Here is a 22,403-nt window from a genome sequence, read left to right on the forward strand (position 1 = left end):
TGTATAGCCGGCCACATCTAGCAGTGTAAATGTTTTACAAACAGTGTGAATCAGGCACTGTGTATAAATGAGTTCCTCTGAGTTCCTCTTGTCACTTATAAATGCTAAGTGACAAGAGGAACTCAAATGTAGTTTCCCCACTCAGTGGGATTATATAGTTTGTTTAACCTTTGACTTTTCTTTTCAACTAACTATCCCCCATGGTGCAACTTTTTTAATCCTCTTTGTTTAAAGGTGGTGTGATCATTCACCCATAGGGGCATTTAACCCCCCACTGTCTTTCTGTGTCACTCTGACTCATTGTGGACCCCTCCTTATGAGTTGGAGCCTGTCACAGGGAGGGATAGCAGCCTTGGGCTTAGCTTGGCAATCTTCCAGCACTATGACAACACACACACATACACGCACGCGTGCATAGAGACACACACAAGTAAGACTTGCCCCAGAGAGCCAGGCGTCTGTTTGAGACAGATGTGAAGCATCAGCAGAGATACACAGGCACCCAGACATTTTTGCAGTTATAGCAGTTAGTTATATATCATGCATTTGTGTGAACAAATTCATAATCACACACACATATGCACACACACACATACACACACAGATGAGTCTTTCTGTACAAACCCCAAAGGAGTAGAGCATATGTTTCCTCTTTCACCACTGGGGAGAGTGGCACAGTGAGGGGAGGGGGTGTTTATGAGCAAGTGTCATTAATATGACAAAACAAGGCTGGCAGAGGGATTTACGGCACATTCTGGTGCCACCATCATCTGTCAGTGCTTTTTCTACTGCTGTTAGCATCACTATTAACACTGGGCTAATCCTGCTTGGTCTGCAACATTGTTTAGGTGAGTGATACATGACAAAATCACATTTTAAATTAATGACAGGACGCTACGTTTCCCAGGAGACCACTGAAACAACTCATGAAGAATTAAAAAAAGTGACCATCAATGTCTGTCAATCCAACGCTTTGCATTGTGCTTGGTGATGTAAGGCTTGGCAATAGAAGCTCATTCCATGAAGCTCTCTGCACAGTGTTCTTGAGCTAATCTGCAGGCGACTTGAGTTTGTAGGCTTGTTGCGCCTGACTTTGCAGAAAGTTGTTGACCTCTTGGCATTCTTTAAATTCCATTCTTTCACAAATGTTTGTAGAAGCATGGAAAGATACTTGATTTTATAAACCTGTGATTGGAGCTTCTAAATTCAATCATTTGGATGTGTGAGTGAAGACAATACAGTGTAAATAGATGCATATTGACACCAGTTACTCAAAACACGATTGGAGCAGAAACTAAAAGTTTAAAAAAAGAAATTCTCAAAATTAGTTTGTACTTCAGCGAACTTGCTTAAGTAAATGTACTTAACAGTAGTTACTGTCTCTGCCCTTTTGTCACGTCTTTTTTAATAGCTTTTCTTCATGAGTTGTTTAGGCCTTTCTGTGTTCTGTTAAATAATTCAAGCATGTGAATAGAAGCTCAAAAACAAATCATAGCCTGTGTTTGTGGACTTGTGACAGGGTGCGATAAGGCAGTATAAAAATCAATTCTGCCTGCGCTCTGCCTGCGCTCTCCCTCCCCGCTGGCTTTGTCTTTGTTGTCCAGTCTCTGTCTTCAACCAACCACCGTTGGAGAAATATCTACTGCTTCTTTGAATAGGATAATTTCACCGTCATTACATACCCAGCTCGAGTCCCATAAGCCACATCTCCACCCCTTTGTGGCTTAAAGCAAGGTATTACTTGGGCTTTGCTGTTCTGAAGCATTCCAAAAGCAAATTATTGTAGCACATTGCCATCCATCATCAACTGTCAGTCAATGAACTGAAGGACTGATCATGCAATCTGTTGCTTTCTGGAGAATATTGATGAAGACATTTTGAGGTGATGAATGGTGAGGAGTTTACATGATGTGTGACTATCCATGAATAACTGTTGATAAATCATTTATGGAATAATTAATTAGTGCAGTTTGATGCGCTTGATGGAGATTCTGCATAGCAAGCAAGAATCTGGCAGATGAAGTGATCTGGGGGTTCGCTTTATCTTATTTTGGCACCAAAACACAATCAAAACAGTGCTTTAGGTCAGACTACATTGTGTATTACACAAAGCACAATGTGACTAGTGGTTACTGAGCTAATCCATCACCTGCTGATGCGAACTCTGCCCTGAACTATCCAAATTTAGCAATTATCTAGGAAGCTGTAATTAGTCCTTTATGCATGGCTGTGGAAGACGTATTTAGCCTTGTAAGCCATTTCCCATTTTTGGGTGGACTGAGGCTGAAAACAATAAATACACACAGCCTCTCCCCATTCATAAAGTTCTTTTACTGTGTGTTCTTTCACGCTTCCTTTTATTTTCTTTTTGGGGATAAAAATGCCACATTGAAAATAAAGACAACAAACCTTAATTAAATGTTGTTTTTCTGAAAGTTGCTATAAAAAAAATTGGCTGCACGAGTTTTGATTGGGTTAATATTTCATGAACGTGAATATTTGAGTTCATTAATGTGCAGGTGATGGTTCCTTGTTATCTACTATTTTGAAATGTCTTTAAAGGAGTGCTATGGTGATTTTTTTCCTTCATCTTTAATAGTTGAGGGAGTCATGAAGAGCATGAGATATCCTGCCTTCTCTACGATGCATCACGGGCAGGGGTGTCCAACTCCAGGCCTCAAGGGCCGGTGTCCTGCAAGTTTTTAACTGTACTAATTCTGTACAGTTCATATAAGTTTAAATCAAGCTTGTTAAAGCTTGAGCCTAACCAAACATGACACATGTTCTAAGAAAACAAGATGTGGAGTAGATATATTTATATACAATTAATTTACTTTCTCCTTCAGCCCTGTTTCCAAAATGGGGATGCTTTAAAGTAAATAAAAATAAGAATGCAGTTATGTGCAAACAAATAAACCGAATAACTCAATACAAATTTAGAAAGTACAGCATATTGTACTGCTGTATTGTTTAAATAAAGGATGCCAAAGACATTTTTAAAGAATGGTTTCAGGTTTCAGAATGAGCATGTTTACCACTGCATTGCATCACCTCGACTTTCAACACTGTAACCATTTGGGAACTGAGGAAACCAGCTGCTGTAGTTTTAAAAGAAAAATGTTTTCCCATGCTTGCTTGATATCGAAGTTTAGATGCACAACAATTTGAGACTTCTTTGTTCTAATGTTATTTTGAAAATATGCCATTTTTTCAATGGGTCACAGCTCTGAACTGTTGGAGGCCATTGTAGCACTAGGAATGTTTATTCGTGCAGAATGTGATTAACTGTTATCTTGTTGAAATAACAAGTCCTGTGCAGTCCTGTGGAAAACTAAGCACACCCCTACTGCTTCCATAGGGATGTGGACAATAAACAGCCAGTTGCTGTTTATCAAATGCACTTGATTAACTGATTATCAGCAATTGTAAGAACTGCTACAAAAGCAGGAGTTTGGACAGTTTGCTGGTCTGGAGCAGCATTCAGGTGTGTATTAACACAATGCCAAAATGTTCCAAGGAGTGGACATGCTGGTAAATTCACCCAAAGGACAGACCATGACCTAAGAGCAAGTGAACAAAACTCCAGAGCCTCTTGAGTCTGAGCTTCATGTCAGACACATTTAGCATGTTAAACGTTGATGTTCATGACAGGACTATTTGAAAATAGTGATCAAGTATGGTTTGTTTGGAAGTGTTGCCAGAAGAAAGCCAATTCTCTCTGAAAACAACATGGCAGCGTGGCTTATGTTGGGAAAGTTAGATCGGAACAAACTACAAGGCTTCTGGAATTATGTTCTTTGGACAGAGGAGACCAAAGTGGAGCTGTTTAGTCAAACTGCACAGCACCACATCGGGCAAACACAGATAACAGTTTAAAAACCTTATACCAACTGTGAAGCACTGTGATGCATGTTGGTGGAGGGGTGATGATTTGGTTTGTTCTGTTGCTAGACCACCTGGGCACCTCACAGTCATGGAGTTAGTCATGAATTTCTGTGTGTACCAAGTATTCTAGGGTCAAATGTCAGGCCATCGGTCTGACAGCTAAAGCTTGAGGGAAATTTGATGAAACAGGACAATGAGGCCAAGCACACAGCCAATAAAAATGTTTAAAAAAAGGAAAGAACCAAGGGGTTGCAATGGCCAAATGGAAGTCCAGATCTCAACCTACTTATAATGTTGTTGTGGAACTTAGCAGAGCTCTGCGTGTTAACCCTCAATGAGCTAAAGTAATTTGTAAACAAGAGCGGACCAAAATTCATCCACAGCAATGTGAGAGACTGATAAATTCATTCAAACAACAAATACATCACATTATTGCTCCTGAAAGGGGTTTTAAGCTACTGAGTACTGTACTTAGTGTTTCACAGGATTGCATGGAGTGGAAACTTTCATTTTCACTTGACTGTATATCCTTCAGTATTATTGTTTCCCTGACAGATGTTTGAATTAGATATGTTCTTTAGTTTTAATATCGTCTCCAGAGAAAACCTCACAAGGCAGCATTTCTGCCCTGTGTGTTATGCTTTGCAGTTTTAACTTGCATTTTTAGATGCAGCAACAAACCAGTTTGTACACTGTGTCTGAACTTCAGAAGTGTTCCTGAGTCGGCACAGTAATTTCCAATACTTCTAGGATGCTTTCTTTATACCCAGTCAACATAATAATTAACCACAAGGAATGAGGTTAATTAACTTGGTTTAATTTAGTATGTGTTTTTCAAAGGAAACAATATCATTTCTCAGTTTCACTTTTGCCTTTATACTAAGGCGTTTAAATGTTTGCAGATCTTTTACATCGTTGGTTTATTGAAAATCTGGCTTGTAATTAGAAAAATCATTTGTGTTCACTTCTTCACAGCGACTGACATGATTATCTACTGTTCTCCCCTGCTGTTTACAGGGCAGTGGTGCACATTCAGGTCAACGATGTCAATGAGTTTGCCCCAGTGTTTCGGGAGCCCCAGTATCAAGCAGCAGTGACAGAGGGCAAGATTTATGACAATATCCTGCAAGTGGAGGCTACTGATCAGGACTGCTCCCCACAATACAGCCAGATCTGCAACTACCAGATCACCACTACTAACACACCCTTCGCCATCGATCGTAACGGTGAGTAGAAGTTGGGGCCAAGTATTAAACGCATTCGGGAGTTTTTGTAATACTTGTCACAAAGAAGCTACGCTGTTACCGGTCATATTCAGTGCGCTGTAAGTTTTATTTTGAAACACTTTCCTTGAAACTTTTGTGTACCCATTTTCTCTCGAAGTTCTGCTTCACCTATTTCACTGATTTCCCACAAGTCCAAAAAGATCTTCCAAATCAAGTTTAAAGTTTGTTGCCTTCCCTTGGCTCTTCATCTGATATACAAAAGATGTAAAAACACATTTCTCACATAACGCCACAACACGCATGATCTGAAAATCCCATCCATCCGTACTCACTTTAGAGCCATGGGAGAAGTGAACACACATACCTGCATACGCTCTAGTAGAAAAACTTAATACTCTGACAGATATCTCTCCCTGGGGGTAAAATGCACTCTTTAGTCTTTCCAAGGACAAAGTCAAGCTTTGCTCAGAGAGCCATCACTCTCCACAAATCAGATCACAGAAGTCTGTGCACACACAAACATTATATAGACAAACACACACACACGGAGACAAAGAAAAATCTAAGGACACGCTCACATACCCCCGCAAATTTACTTAACTTTGCTGAGTTGCTACTTGTACTTTGCTACATAGGTAGCTATTAATCATTATTCTCTAAACAAAAGTTAAATGTTATCATGAGCCACAAACTCAAATACGAAAATGCCCACAAAATCTATTGTGAAATGTGGTTCCACTGTTTTTGTGTGTACTGACCTTCTGTCTTATTACCATTACAATTGTTCAATTTTAAATTGTGAATGTAATAATAGTTCATACTTAGAATGTAACATATTACATGAGCATACACTTTAACACTGGACTTACTGTGTCATATACTTTTTAGACAGGCAACTCAAATACGGCTGCTGCATTAGTGCCACCGAGACGGTACATAAACTCTTTTGCCTAAAATACAGAGATGAAAGGCACATTACTGTTTCAATTTTTACTACTGCCAGCAGAGAGTTCCTGACTGTTGAGGTGCTGCAGTAAAAAGGCTGACTGAGTGAGGTGTGGGCCAAACTGCTCCGTGAATGATACAGGAGCGAGGCTGCAGCCTGTGCACGCTCTCTCCATTTCAAGGGGTCTTGCTTAGCTATTGACCGCTGAGGAAAAAGGCTTTGAGAGCTCTTGAACTCAAGAGTACCTGAGGGAGAGGAGAAGATGGTGGGAGAAAAGTGGAGGTTGCCTGTGAGAGAGAGAGTAAGTGGTGAGACTGGTTCGGGGACATAAGCACACTGCAAAGTATAGCAGGAAAAATCTAAACAAGCAAGGAAAAAACTAGTGATGTTGTAATTTTTAAATAGACCGAAAATCCCATAAAAACACGGGGTATTCTTTTTCCTAAGCTTAAAACAACCTCTTCCTTTGTACTGTAGATGCTTAAAAAAGTAAAGTAATCACTAAACTTGCATTAAAGAAAGGGACTTGCTTGGTGGGGGTGGTTCGCCTCTGTTACCACTGAGACAATGAAATGCAATGCAGGCGGAACTAGAGAGATGACAAACTATAGGTTTTTGAAGCCACAAAACACTTCAGAGTGAACCTTTACCACTCTGCTGCTGCAACACTGATTTAGGGAAACAGTAAATACAGTATTCATGCTGTATTGCTGCACCAGGGGAGATGTTGCACTACATTCCATGCTTGCTAACATGCTAATGTTAGCAAGCAGGTTAATGGTATTTTGATAAGATCCCATTAAATATGGTTAAATATGGGAGGGTTAATTTAGTACAGTAACACTAATTACTTGCTTTTCAGTTATCCCCACCCCAGGTGGATTGAAAGAAAAAAAGATATGCTTTTTTTCCTGCACACTACAGTCAGATGATTTGTGTGCAGGAGAAGGAAAATGGTGGAGCAGTCTACAGCAGAGACTTTTACTGCACTATTATTTTTTATTGCACAAAAGGACAAGAGCTTGATGGCAAAGTGCAAACTCTGTCCAGGACAGAAACAACTGCGTTACAATGTTAACAAAGCCTCAGCTCTTTGCAGGCATCTCCACAAACAGCTTTAGCATAAGTCTGGGTTCTTGGGTAGCTTTTTGTTGGCATGCTGAGTGCTGTCTTTAGCGGGTAACAAAAACAGTGATGGGCAGTCAGCCCATGTTTCTACCTGTTCAATCACCTTCAATATTGCTTTTAAGTTTCTTAAGACAACTTGTGTTGTTGGCTTTGTTTTCACAGTAAACACTAAAACAATACATATGTGTGGCTTCATTATGGTATATATATATATATATATATATATATATATATATATATATGTGTGTGTGTGTGTGTGTGTGTTTTGTGTTGGTGTGTTGGACTGTACACTATATTGAGGTATATATTCCTTACTGGTTATTATGAGACGATGCATTTCAGGTCATTTTACGGACTAATGAGAAAGTATTTAACAAGGGGTAATTTAACAAGTACTGTAACAAATTACTTTTTTTTTTATATCAAGTAATGTGTCATACGTTACTTTTTTGGAGTAATGAGACAACACTGATAGCTACTGTATAGCCCTATAATCGACATCATAAACTACACCATAGCCTGATCGCCACCTTTGAAGAAATGGAACTACATGCTGCAGTCATGCAGATTTCAGCAGACCTCTGATAGCTCTGTATAGTAATAATACGCTTTGTAAACACAGTTTCGTCTGTCCTGTCTTGTTCCTGAAAAATTAGATTTTTTTGGCTTCGAGTCCAGCCTGAACACCTCCTTTCACTTGTGATGGCAGGGAAATGCAAATATTGTCCACTGTGTTAATGGGTCTGCACAAAATCATCGCAGTTTATTAGCTTGGTGACAAGTTTCATCTACAATCTGTAAACGTGCAACACCTGTTAATTATTCCAAAGTAACATACTAATAAAATACTAGAATTTCACACACTGAAAATAAAGGCCAGACTTTTTGCATGAGCTATATAATTACTGCATGCCAAATAATTTGTCACACCACATGTATGTTCAAGTGTTCCAGTCCAGTGACTCAAATTAGCTGAGGTGAAGTCTAGCAGCAGCTGCCAACACCAGGTACTTGTGCAGTCATCCCCTTGTCAAAGCACCCTAAATACTTCTAAGAATAAGTCGAATTTTGAATTTTAGCCCTCATCCTACCGACATAATTTACATACAGGGACTACTGAGTTGCATCCCTGGGGACCCCAAAAATAATTTACAATGAGAAGCAATTATCATAGCAAATAATAATAGCAAAACTTATTATGTCTTAAAGCATTATCAGTTATGCAATGAACATTGCATATTTTATAACATCAAAATCTATACTTGCCTTTAACAACTTGAAGCTTTTATTCCAAGGAGAAGGGCCTCCTCACCTTCTCCCCAAAGGACATTAACAAAGCACCTCACCTAGGAGGTGTCCAGGAGGCATTCTCGTCCAATGCTTGAGTCATCTGAACTGGCTCCATTGGATGTGGAGGAGTAGCAGCTCCACTCTGGGTCCCTCCCAAGTGACCAAGCTCCTCACCTAGTCTCTATAGGAGAGCCCAGTCACACTTCGAAGGAAGTAAATTTCTGTATTCACCATGTAATTTTTCAGTCCCTACACAGAGCTCATGGCCATAGATGAGTGTCGAAACATAGATTGCAGCTTTGGGGTCAGCTTTTGTTTCACCACAGCAGAGTGATACAGTGTCCACATCACTGCATCTGTCAGGATCCGGATCATCACACCTGGATCATCACACCTGAATCAAATGATTAGTTCATTACCAGGGCTCTGGAGAACTTCAAGACATGTTGAGTGGGTAATGTAGCCATTTAAATCAGCTGTGTTGGATCAAGGACACATCTAAAACCTTCAGGACAAAGGCTCTCGAGGCCTGGAGTTCCCTACCCCTGGTGTAGACTCTGTGATTAAAAATATCCAGCTTCATTTTGGGCATTTAATGTAATGTTTAGTTAAAACTCCAACGTAAGAAAACTGGAAAGTCTTGAAATGCAAAAATGTTTTTATGTATTTTGTATTTTTATGTTATTTATTGAAGAAGAGAGGATTAATGTGAGTGGTGTCCTGTAAACAAAGACAAATGGGCCTTAGCAGTGTTAGATAAGAAAAGCTTGGTGGTAAAACTAGATGGTAATTACAAAAGGGGCGATGGCATGAATTCACAAAGACAGGTGCAGAGACGGTTTGCTTGTGTGCGTGTGTGTGTTTTTGTGGATTTGATAGAGAGGCAAATGGGGCAGGTGAGCTGGAGGGTAAAGCAGTCATTTACTAGCTGACCACCCTCACCAGCAGTCACAGCACGCACAGCCTGCTGACATGGATAAGTTGATGTTGTAATTGAAGGAGCAGGAATAACAACCTCTGTCATGCAGAAAGGTGGGAGTGTGTAAGTGCATGCATACTATGTGTGTGTGTTTGCGAAAAAAGAGAGAGCAGAGCACAACAGATGAGGCAGCAAACAGTGAAATGGGATGAGGCTGCAAAACAGTGAGACAATGATGTTCGCTAGGAGGGAATGGGAAGGTTGGGCAGGGCAGAGGGAGGAGGGAAGGAATTCTAAACAAGCAGAAAGGAAGACAGAATGGGTGACGAGGAGGACGGGAAGGCGAACAATGCCCTCCTAATATGAATTACAGCTAATCCTCCTACTCACATACTTGTATTCAAATATACCACATTATCAACATTCAGCTCCTTCTGCACCTCTCTCCACACAATAGAAAAAGCTCAAGAAGCATCCAGGCTGTTATACAAGTAACTCATTCCAGCTCCATTTCAACTCACAGCCAATAAGAGCCAATTTCCATACACTTTACACTCCGCAAGTGCTCTCCATCAGGGACCCCCTCCCTGTCCAGCTCTAGTGGGGTGTAGAGCATTGTCATCTGTCTTTAGTGGAAGACTCATCAAATATTAACAGGCACATTAGGACTACACAAGGTCCCTTCATCCACTTTGCTCAACACGAGAAAAGATGCCAGCTTGGAAAATGGGTTGTGGTTACCAACGAGTCAGGAGATTCTCAGTAATTGGTTGCGGTCTAGATGTTGAATGTCCAATGGAGGCAAGCCAATTATCTGTCCGTTCTAAGGTGTTGAGTGGAGCATTACAAAAAGCATTGTTTTATACAGCATATATATGGCTTACAAAGCTGAATCGTGTGGGTTGGATTGATTGACTAGCACAAAGAAGGTGCGAATTCTCCTCACGTCACTTGGACTTGTCATGATGGAGTTCAAACCAGACAAAAATCAAATAAGCCTTCAAATTTGACTTTGGCAGCAGTGATTTATCTCTTCCTGTTTGAACCAAACCTAGAAGTAGGAGAATCAAAAGTTTTTACAAGTCTTTATATTCAAACATGTTTGTTGAGGATGGGGATATACCCGAATCGCAGGGTAACTCTAGGCGTTGTTCAACAAAAGGGAAAGACAGAGATACAATATTGTGACACACAGTACCAAACTGATATTCATGGAAATATTTAGATTAATGATCCTCTCTGATTTCTCTCTGCAGAACCAGAGATATTGATCCTCATTCAGTATTATAAACCTACAAATGTTCTTACCTGTGCACAAAAAGAATCCACACAAACATTTTTTCCTTGAATGTGCTGTAAAAGCAAAAAAAAATCTCCAATGAGGAAATGAGACAACGTGTTTCCTAGGAGGAAAAAAAACAGTACCTAAGGGAATCTTATGTCCCCTGAGACACAGGCTTTAATTCAGATTTTTAAAACATACAGTTGATGAGAAAAAAAATGAATAAGAGACTCTAGTCTAGAGACTCTAGAAAAGGGAAGAAGCAGGTGGAGGGTAAGGCACAGCTGATCCGATGGCAAAGATGAATTCAATGTGCTGTATTTACAGAAGAAGCTGAGTCTAAACATTCAAAAATAAAGTACAAACAATGTTCTCTATGAATGTCTCCTATTTCATTTGGTCTTTATGTTGGTGAAGCCAGGTAGCGAAAAGATTACTTTTTAAAGGGGAGTGTGTTTCTCAAATTTATTACTTTACAGTTAAAACTTGGCATTCTTTACATGTGATTCTGTCGAAGCACCCATCACGCCTTTTGAGTGAACGATAGGCTAATTGCTAACTGCAACAGCAATATGTCGTTCAAGTGGAACAGCGAAGTGCAAGTACGAAAGGGATTGGGCATTGTAGGCATTCTGGGCTCTGCCAATCAGAGCCAGCAGATTTCGTTACGCGGGCATTTTGCTGTAACACGGGCAGAAATATTGCCGTTAAGTGCCTTCGTAACTTGAATTTTTCGTTAAATGGGGTATTCGTAAGTCGGGGTTCCACTGTACTTGATTTTATCTTTCTGGCTGAGGTTGTTTTGAAAAAAACTGTAAATAATTACCTAAGTAAAATTCTCAAGAAAATATTGATGAATCTGAGTTTTGTGCATGCATACACAGCTGAAGCACTGATGTGATTTTTTTGTTGTGCTAGTTGTACTTTTGTGCCATATATTAATTTTCCTGGTCAAGAGATATTATAACTTGCCAACAAGGTTTGTGAGTCCTTTTAAATGACCATGATTTGTGTATAATTACTCATTACAATGTGCTTTGGCGATAAAAGTCTTATACACTATTTGACTAAATTCAGAGCTGCACTTTTCATTAATAAACACATTAATAGTTGTGCAGACTGAAAAAAGTGTAATTTAAAGTAGTAACTTGTAGAACTTCCAGCTGCACCTTCAATCAGACATTCAGGCTTTAAACGAGTCTGCAGAACCTTTTTAGTACATTTCTTGTAATGCTTTGGGATTCCGCTGGGTTATGGTCAGGCCTCATGTACTCATTTCAACATATGAATTTTCTTATATAATACTCATTCAGTGATTTACGTGTGTGCTATTGGTCGCTGTTCTGCTGCATTACCCAACCTCTCTTAAGCTGCGATAACGTTGCTCCTTAATCATGACGCTCCCTCCACCGTGCTTCACAGCTGTGGAGTTGGTCTCTTTTAAAAAGCACCTAAAAAATCCTCCTTTTTGTGCATTTGGTCAGCTCTTGTTTTTATGTTTGGGCATGTGGTTGTGAAGAACTTTGTGATGTTTGTCTTGAAAGGTGGTATACAAATAAAATACAACATTTTTTACTTACAATGAGGTTTTAATGTCTATCTAGTGTATTTTATCCTGCTAACATTGTCCCAAAACGTCTGTAGATACATCCAGGTGGTCTTTTGCGAACCAAATGCAATCTGCAGTGTTTCTTTCACAATAGAGTCCTTCATATCTTTCCATCTTATTCAGTGTTTTTCTTAAAATGACCATGACCAAAGATTTAAACAGGTGGCAAGTTTACATTTTTGCATGTGTTTTGCTGTTACTCTGTGAATTTTTGGCTCTTTAAGGATTGCCTGCTGTTTTCTTACTGTGATCTTTGCTGTGAACAGTCATGTTCCTACTGAATATGCTCCAGTTTCTCTTACTTTGCAGTGATGAAGATGTAGTACTTTAGAAATGTGTTTTTGCATCTGTATAACGCTTCTTCCCATATGGAAAAGAAATAGTAAAAACTTATATGATTTACTCATGAAAGTGGCCACTTTCTCATTACTTTCATATATTGTTTTAGTAAGTATCCAAAACATACGAGTTTCATTATATATTTTTTCAAGGGATCTTATATCTGTTTTCACTCTTGTATGTTTTTCATAGAAGTTTGATACAAGTAGACCTTATACACTTTCATTTATAGTAAGTACAGATGGACCGATCCGATATTACGTATCGGTATCGGTCCGATACTGACCTAAATTACTGGATCGGATATCGGAGAAAAATAAAAAATGCAATCCGATCCATTAAATATCAGGAAAGCACCTCACAAAACTTGCAACACGCCGTAACTCACCTCAGAACGTTAGCACGTCGGAGCAGTATGCATCACGTGATAGAGCGGCTGTGGCGGGACCTGTCGGTGGTCTGGATAGCATTTGGAGCTTCGCTAGCAACCCGGCATTTCATCTCCGACAAAGTTATCCCGAGAGAAGTAAAGCAAGTGTGTAAGTCCATCTCTGAATGTTTGTAAAGCATTCCTGCTTTAAGCTTAACAAGCGACTGCCTCTTCTTGCTGCTACTTCAATCATGAAACTGCATAACGATCAGCTGATCGGCTTTTCTGTTGGGAGTCCGTCTCTCTTGTTTGCTTTTGGCCCACTTTGCACCAGAAAGAGGAAACCAGCGGCTGAACAACAGCAGCACGTTTAAGCTTGATCAGCTGTTGTTAGAATGTATTTAATATTACTTTCTACTCCAGGATCTTTTTCTACGCAGCTGACGGCTGTAACTGTGCAGGGGCGGATCTAGCAAAGTTTAGCCAGGGGGGCCGATAGGGCATTAACAGGGAAAAGGGGGCACAAAGACATACTTTACTTTCTTATTCTCATTTAAAATGTCTAGCTTTTAATAAATAATTATCCAAATCTTACACCCAAAGTTTTCATTTGATGTAAAATGAATAGAAGTCAATTACTGTATATAGTAACTATTAAGTCTAATATACCCTAGTAAGCTATAGTACTTTTTCCTTTGGGAAGGTACCATCTGTGCAGTCTGCAATTTTGTTGAAGAAAGATGTTGAATCTATTTAATATTTCTTGAAAAATAATTGATTTCTGTGCATTTTTTTTCACACTGCATCAAATTAAGGTTGATTACATCGATTAAGCATCATAAGGTGGAGCATGAGGGGTGGTTCCCCATTTTTTATTTATTTATTTTTGTTGTTGCTGGGAGTTGGAACCCTATTAGTTAGGTTGCTTAATATTTACGCTAAGTACTCTTTAAAATACCAGAATAGGGAGGATGGTGTAGGTTTAAGTTTATTAGATTGATCAGTATTGCTGAACTATGAAATATTTTTTTTTGCATACAGGTATAACAGAATAGCTTTAGTGTAGTTGTTGTTTTAAACTTGAGTATGAACTTATACAAAATGCAGCAAGCTATTTAAAAAACAGTTTTGTTGATTAAAAAACACTATATCGGATTCATATCGGTATCGGCAGATATCCAAATTTATGATATCGGTATCGGTATCGGACATAAAAAAGTGGTATCGTGCCATCTCTAATAGTAAGCGGCAGTAACTGCAACCCACTCTTCCCATCTCATCTGAGCTGGAGACATGTTTGTAAAATATTTTGGTCTATTATGTTAGTAGAGGCTAAATGTAGCCTAGAGGCATTAAACCTAAGCAAAGAAACACGGTACAGAGGTCTGCAAAGGTCATTTTTGTCCACACTCCAGATTTTTTTCTCTTTCATTTCAAACATGTGGTATTTAAATTCAGCTGAAAATACCTCAGAATCATTTCTCTTAAGGCAGTTTATTGCATCTTGTACTCTACTCCTACTTTTTTTTTTTTTTTTTTTTACATATTATCATAATATTGGGCTTCTCTTTAGTTACTTCCTGTTTTATTTTGAACTCACTAACTGGATTTTATTTTTTGTCTGTCTTCCTGCTCATTTTCCCATGAGAGAAACAGGTGTTCCTTCTAAGGTGTTGAGTATGCAATCATTATTCCCTTTGAATCCCTGCCAGACTGTGGCATATTCTTGTTTAATTACGCTTTCCCAGCATTCCTAGCATTCACTTTTAACTGTATCATGTGTGACCTTTTGGGATTTGTTTAATGGTGAGTACATTTATAATAAAATGCAGGTGTACATAACATATTTAATAATTTCTAAATTTCATTCAACTTTCCTAGTTTTTGTGCGCACAAGCCCGGATAACCTTATGTAATCTAGTAAAGTGTGCACTTTTTAAGCCTAAAGTGACAAACCTTTGTGATAATTTCTATTTCTATTGATTGCCAGTAGGTATCCAGATCCACATTTCATTCTAATTGACAATACAAAAAAAATCTCTAATTAAAACTGATAAGGGTTTTGATATGATTCATATCAGAAATTGATTAACCAACAAGGATATTTACAACAATAGTAATCTCATTGTTGAAGGATGATAATAACATGAAAGGACTAATTGTGGTAATGGCAAGACAGGGGCGACATTGTCTCTGAATCAGAAGGCAGCATGGATTTAATGAAAATGTGCTCTTAATTTTAAAAAACATTAGCTCTAATCAAACACTTTGAGAGACGGAGGCTACCTGTCATCTCTGCCGTGATCTCATTTGTTACAGTGATTATATTAAGGCATCAAATTTGACAATGACATTTGACAATGACATATTGGGATGGTTTAAAATTAAATACTCATTGCTCCTTTAAGCAAACAAACTGCACAAGGGGAAAGAAGACAGCAACAGATACACGTTGTGTGTTATCTAAAAAGTCTAAAATGTCATTAAGATATACAGCGTCGTGCAGTAGACACACATTCAAGTGGAACTGCTGCTTCTCATTTTCCACAAGGGAGAGCATAGGCAAGTATATATACTTAACTTACGATACTATGGTTTATGCTAAAATGTCAAAGTGGGTATTTTTCAAGGCACCAGACTAGAGAAGAGATCCATTCTAAATAAATGTAAAAGTCTAGTGATGAGTACAGAAACATAGCTATAACATATTTCTTATGACTGCAGTAAAATGAAACTCATTTAGCTGTAAAAGATCACATACCCATTTTATGACTCTATAAAATCTGACTTCCAGCCACTGATGATTTAGAAACTCCAGACTCAGATTTGTGTTTGTGGTATGTATTACATAAAATGTTTCACAAAAAATGTGCAGGCTGTTTTCTGTAATATGTAATAACTTCCCAAATGCTTCCACTGAGCATTTTATATGTACTTGGTGTCATGATCTGCGGGCTGCAGATCGTGTGGAGCTGAGTGTGGAACAAAATGCAGATGACGCAGAGAGACAGGAATGAGTTAACGTAAATCGAGCTTAGGCTGGAACATGAGAGTACAAAAGAAATACCAAGACATAACAAATAACCTAAACTGGGAAAGGAAACTAAGGAAACATGGGACTAGTGGGACATGAAGACAAATGAGCAGAGACTCCGACGAGAGACAAGGGGAGACTGAGACAATATATACACAAGGGGGAGATTAGGGAGAGTGGAGACAGTTGGTAAACACAGCAAGAAGAAATTAGATGTAACAAGGTAAGGGAAGCAAACTGAACCTAATTCATAAGAGACAACAGACTACCAAAATAAAACAGGAAGCCCAAGGGACATAGAGGACTCAAAACAATGAATCATTTAGAAAAATCAACAGTTTAAAAACCAAAACACTGGCTCAAGACCTACATGACACTTGGATGTTTTGAACTTGCAGCCTTTTTCCAGATTAAAGGTTTTAATTATTAGATCCCAGATCTAATAATTAAAATTGAGATGTTGATAGTTTTTTTTTAAAAATTTAAAACATATTGTATATGTGTATATTTGAATATATTTTTTACTTTATTTTTCTTTTAGATGCATGAAACATATTAAGATTTTCCTAATATTTGTTATGTGTTGTTCTGCCCAATTCTGCTGGGATCAGCTAGTTATTGTTTTTAGCATTCTAACTGCTTTTGTCGACAAGCTATGCAACATTAACACACACTTATACTTATTTTCATTTATCAGCTGTTATACGTGCCAGTAGCAGTAGATCTGCTAACAGTTAATAGTGGTTGGGTTGGATTAGCCCACATATATGACGATTTAAGGTGCGTGTGTTAAATGGTAAATGGTAAATGGCCTGTATTTATATAGCGCTTTACTAGTCCCTAAGGACCCCAAAGCGCTTTACATATCCAGTCATCCACCCATTCACACACACATTCACACACTGTGTGTTAAACAATTCAGATATTTATGTTAGTTTACCTCAATGTAAAAGACTAACCTTAAATATGTATGTAATAACACAGCAATTTCACTTACATAAACATAAAATGAAATCAAGACATGTAGCATCAATGGCTGAAAAACAATGGTGCTTTTAGCTAGAGAGCCAGCTAGCACTAGCATCAGCATCAGTACTCATATTTAACTGTCTGGCAGTTTATTGCGATCCCTGGTCAAGTTTCTAGTAAAGCAACCACTGTGGATGAAAACTGAGTTTTGCCATTAAGAGTAGTCAACTGTCTTTAGCCTCATTTTTTTTATATTAACATACTTAAGTACTCAAGAGTCATGACTAATCCAGAGCATGCATGGAAAACAACCCTACTCAGCCCTGTGTGCATGTACCATTAAATATTTTCCTGCTGTGTTAGCATGCTTTTGATTTTTAATTATAGCTGTTCCTCAAACCAAAAATTCTGGATGTCTTCCATTTTTCTACCAACTCAGCCAATGGGAGCTATGTTTAGTCTCAAAATGTTTCTGGCCCATGAGAAGAGAAATGTGATTCAACCACAGTTAATTTCATTTACAGCTGCCTTTTTTTTTCTAATGTGAAATTAGGATAAATGTGCGTTTATTGTCCAGGCCATAAACCATTTGATCCACCCAAATGGATCAAATCTACAGCTGCCTTATATTTTCCCTAATTGCCTAAATCAATTTCAGGTGTTTTGCTGGTTGGGAAGTGTGAATTAAATTGAACAATTTAACAGAGAATCTAACTGCACAGGATGAGTTCTTTTGTAGAAAATTGGACACAGCAATTGCAACTTTCTAACTTCATCACTGCCACACAAACCAGACAATAGTTTACTAACAGAATGATGTTATTTTATTTTTTTTATTATTCTTAAAACATTTAATATTGGCAAACCACTAAACACAAAATGTGTTCATTATGAGACACAATAGGGAAGCTGGATTTACTCAACAATACGCTATAATGAGTTGCTTTAAAAAGCTATTTTGGATTAATTTGACCTCGACCTTTTCTTCCCTACCAGGTAACATCCGGAACACGGAGAAACTGAGCTATGATCGCCAGCAGCAGTACGAGATCCAGGTGACAGCCTGGGACTGCGGCCAGAAGAGAGCCTTGCACAGCGTTCCTGTCCGCATTGACGTCAAGCCGGTCTGCAAACCTGGCTGGCAAGGTTGGTCCTTGTTATATCTGCCTGTCTGTGTTTGTGTGCAAAGATTTCAGGCAGGTCTGGCTGTGCGGTGTTTATACACCCAGAAACACAGATGTGGTTGTTTGTGTGTGATTATAGTCTGTGCAGTCTGTGTGTGGCTTCATTCTGTTGATGTTCACAGATGTGCTTATTTGTAAGTGATTACTCATAGTGTGTGTTCCTACTTACCTCTAAATGCGTTGCTTAAGTCGGCATGCTTCATTTTTCTCCATTTGTGCTTATCATAATGTCTACATTTCTCATCTTTCTTTACCTACAGTATGTTTCTATATTCTTCTCTCTCACTTTCCTTTTCTAAGCCTCTTTCTGTCTCTCTTTCCCTCCCTGAGGAATTGGCCTGTCAAGCGTAGCTGGTGTGATCAACAACACTTTACTAAAAGCACTGTGACTCAACCTATACCGCTCCTAGCGCATCAGAAGATGGTCTTGGCAGCTTTAACAAGGCCCAGAGTAATGCAAAGGCAAGCGTCTGAGTGCTGCCACAACAACACAAACAGTGCTTAAGATAACTTTAGATGCAATTTACGCTTGTCAGAGAGGGCGGCAGCACGTGATGAAAGATGGCCACATGCTGTTTTCAGCTTCACATGTAACCATGCGCAATCTGTGTTGTTCTGTCATTAACAAGGTGATTCATGTGCTCTCTGGCATCCAGCCATTTATCCCACAGAACGCAAAGATAGCAGGCTGGTGATAAACAGCAGTAAATGAGGACCCTGGCAGCAGCTCAGTGGCAGCCACTGAACCCTGACGAAACTGCTAAGTTGCTTGGCTCATATTCAATCTTGTTTCAATCCTCCAACTTGCATGTTTTTTTAAAGCTTCTGGACAAGTGTTTATGTTTCTGATGTGACTGGGGAATTTCACAGAAAAAAAGTTTGAATCTTATAATTCTGTTTCCAACAACACTAGGACACTGTTTGAAATATGAATATAAGAAACATCAATATTAAATGTTTAAGAGCAAAGAAGAGGAAGGGTTGAAAATTAAGATAACTTTTGTACAAGATCCAAAATCCATGCTGAAGAGATCATCTTCTGGTCTTCAGAGGCCACTGCAGTAATAACTGACATGATTCAGTTAAATTGTTTTTCTAACACAACAACATCTGCATCAAGGCACTTTGTATTGTGAGGTAAATACAGAAAATCCCAACAATCTAACAACCCCCTATGAGCAAGCACTTGGTGACAGTTAGAAGGGAAAACCCCTTTTTAACAGGAAGAAACCTCCAAAAAACCAGGATCAGGGAGGCGCAGCCATCTGCCACAACTGTTTGAGGGAGAGGAGTTTAGTTAGATAAGCGTGATAAATCGAAATTTCAGCTGCTTTTTGGTGTTGTCTGAGAAAAAGAAAACCATAGAGGAAATCACTGGCTTACCATCGGTGCACAGTTCAGAAGCTAGGATCCATGCATGCACAGCATTGCATTAGTACTCTTGGCATATATAACTTCATATCTGCATGACATATAAAGGTTTTGGACTATATTCTAACACCTAGACGGCAGCTTTTTCTGGTAAGCTCCTGCTTATTTCAATAAGACAACGCCAAACCAGCAGGTATTAAAACATCACTCTTACTCTAGTAAAAGAGACCAGGTAATAAACTGGTCTCCCTGCAGGCGCGAGCTATCACACACACATTTGGCAAAAAATAGACCCAGAAGGGTCGAACCGTTAAAACTCTGCAGTATATCGAGTAAGGATGGGGAAACATCTTGCTTTCAGAACTACAATTGTTCACCTCGGTTTCCAAACATTTATACAGTGGTGTTAAAAGAAGAGGTGATGCAACACAGTGGTAATAATGCCCCTCTCCAAGCCTTTTTGAAACATAGTCCTGGCGTGAAATTCAAGAGGAGCATTTATTTTTTCAAAAACACAAGGCAATTTCTCAGTTTCAACATTTGTCTTTGTACACTTTTAAATTAAATATAGAAAATAAAATATTCAACTGTCGTTTTTGTCTCCACAGTTTCCCAAGCAAGGTGGAAAAATTAAGATGGGAAAAGGGGGAAGCAATCAAATTTAACATTAGTACTATTTAGTATAAATAATTTCTTAACATGGATCAATTCAAACTCCACCAGAGTAGGAGGCTTAATTTTAAGATTCACGGGAATCAAAAACCAAAGAATGAGGGAAAGAAAAGTGTAAAAAATGTCACCCTTTATTTTACAATTCAAATTATTACATAAATATATTATATTAAAATGTATTTTAAAACAATTGCTCACTTTGTTGTGTTTTAATGGTAAAGGTTTAATTTAGAAGTAATCACGATGGCACTTTGAATATTTCGTATTTCACAATGTACAGTTGAACTATCAAGATGCCACAACAGAATAGGTCACACATAAGAAAAAATTGGTCATTATGATATAAATACACATTCATAGACTCACATATTCACATATATACATAACTAATAACAAAATTAAAAGCCCAAGCTTAATGTTGTATACACCTCCTGCTGCCAGCACAGCTCTGAACCATCAGTGACAACATTTACAGTTGATCCTTTGGCTGCTGTCGGTACTGAAGTACTTAATTCTAGACGAGGCTTGCTTCATGCATTGGATGGATGGATGCTGATGAACTGAGACTGGGACAGTTTGAAGGCCAAATTATCATAGTGTGCTCTTTTATTGTAGTGCTCATGCTGTGCCTGTGTATTTTTTTTTATTTTATTTTTTCCCTTCTGGGAGAGACCACTGCCATCAGGGAGGGCAGCTGCCATTGGGTAGATGTTTAGTTGAAACAAAGTAACCTACTGCTAAACCTCAGACTACCCCGGACAAAATCTAATCCAGCTGAAAATTACATATTAATAAAATGGTCTGTTTTTTATTCACTTTGCCAATCAGGAACTGATCGGTCTTTAGGTTTTGGTGGGTGTGTGCACAAGTTCAGTGCCTTTGCCTGGCACGCTTACAGTCACGCAGCCACACACAGAGCACTTTGAGCTGTTATGGACATACAAGGTAACCTTTACGCTCTCTGTGATAATGCTGTCTTTACACTCTGCTTTTGTGTGAGCATTTTTTCAAGTTAAGATTTGAACTCCGAAATTATGGTGAAAAGATCACACACACAAATCTACACAGAGACACTGTTCCTTCATGAAAGGGCACTTGTCGCTATGAGAGTTGTTTGTCAGCAGGGAAAAAAGCAAAGGATGGAGAGAAAAGTAAATGCCACGGCCATAGATCAGGGGATATTTAATAGGCCTAGTGGTTGTTGTATTAAACACAGGCTACTGTAGGAATGTCAAAGGTGCGCTTGTACACATACACACACAGACACACACAAAATTTGCTTTCTTGCAGTTAAAAAACTGTAATCTGTCTGTTCAAGTTAGCCATGGTCTCTGGCTCTGGACAGCAGGGCTCAGTTGTGTGTCTCTACCAATCTCAGGTCTTCAGTTATTCTTGGAAACTTCTTTACTGAAGGGTACTGCCTGTGCGGACACACACACACACACACACAGACTCACATTTACAGAGGTGTGTGTAGATAGTTATTTTCAGCCACATCATACAGCTGTTTTCAGCTGTCCACCAATTCGTAGATCATAAGGTTTGTAATCAACCAAAGGCGGGTCTAAAAGAGCGATTATTTGGCTTTTGGCAATCCAGCAGACGAAAACATGTCTCCATATAAATCATTATATTAGTATGTAACAACAAAGATGTCCTAGAGATTTACCCATATCAACTTCAAATGAGACGCTTTGTCAAAACTTGTTTCTACGAACTCCTGCTGGCTGAAAGAAATTTAAATCAACACCCCCCCCCAAAAAAACAAAAACAAAAACAAAAACAAAAACAAAACATGGAGGTAGTTGCGTCTGCTGATGATGGACTTTTTATTGTTAAAGCTTCAGTGCTTTACCTACTTCAAATTTACCTTGCCTATGGGTATAAATATTTACCTTGACCTACTGTCCTGTTTCTGTTTAATTAATTGGTTGATAACAAAGATAACATATCTGACAGCCTAATAAAATACTAGAATTTCATGCATCAAAACTGAAGCAAAAAGCAGATCATATTATTTATTGAGAGTAATAATTATAGGTGAGATCTAGCGGACTTCTGAAACCTGTCAATTAAGCTAGCCAAGCACCTGACTATAGTAAAGTATGGATGAGTGTGCCAGGCGATGATTTTTAAGAATACTTTTTTGCACTTCAGGCTTAATTGTTTCAGCTCTGAA

General features: G+C 38.6%; 1 protein-coding gene across 1 annotated transcript in view; it reads left to right on the top strand.

Moving 5' to 3' along the window:
• The window catches only part of LOC120729245 (calsyntenin-2-like), a 320,942-nt gene that overhangs the window by 194,217 nt on the left and 104,322 nt on the right, over positions 1–22,403 (top strand). The window contains exons 4-5 of the mRNA XM_040024788.1: positions 4,903–5,111; positions 17,994–18,143. Of these exons, the coding sequence (XP_039880722.1) occupies positions 4,903–5,111; positions 17,994–18,143 (359 nt within the window). The remainder of the gene's footprint in view (positions 1–4,902; positions 5,112–17,993; positions 18,144–22,403) is intronic.

Source organism: Simochromis diagramma, unplaced genomic scaffold (genome assembly GCF_900408965.1).
Source record: "Simochromis diagramma unplaced genomic scaffold, fSimDia1.1 OVJJ01000348.1, whole genome shotgun sequence".
Classification (NCBI taxonomy): domain Eukaryota; kingdom Metazoa; phylum Chordata; class Actinopteri; order Cichliformes; family Cichlidae; genus Simochromis; species Simochromis diagramma.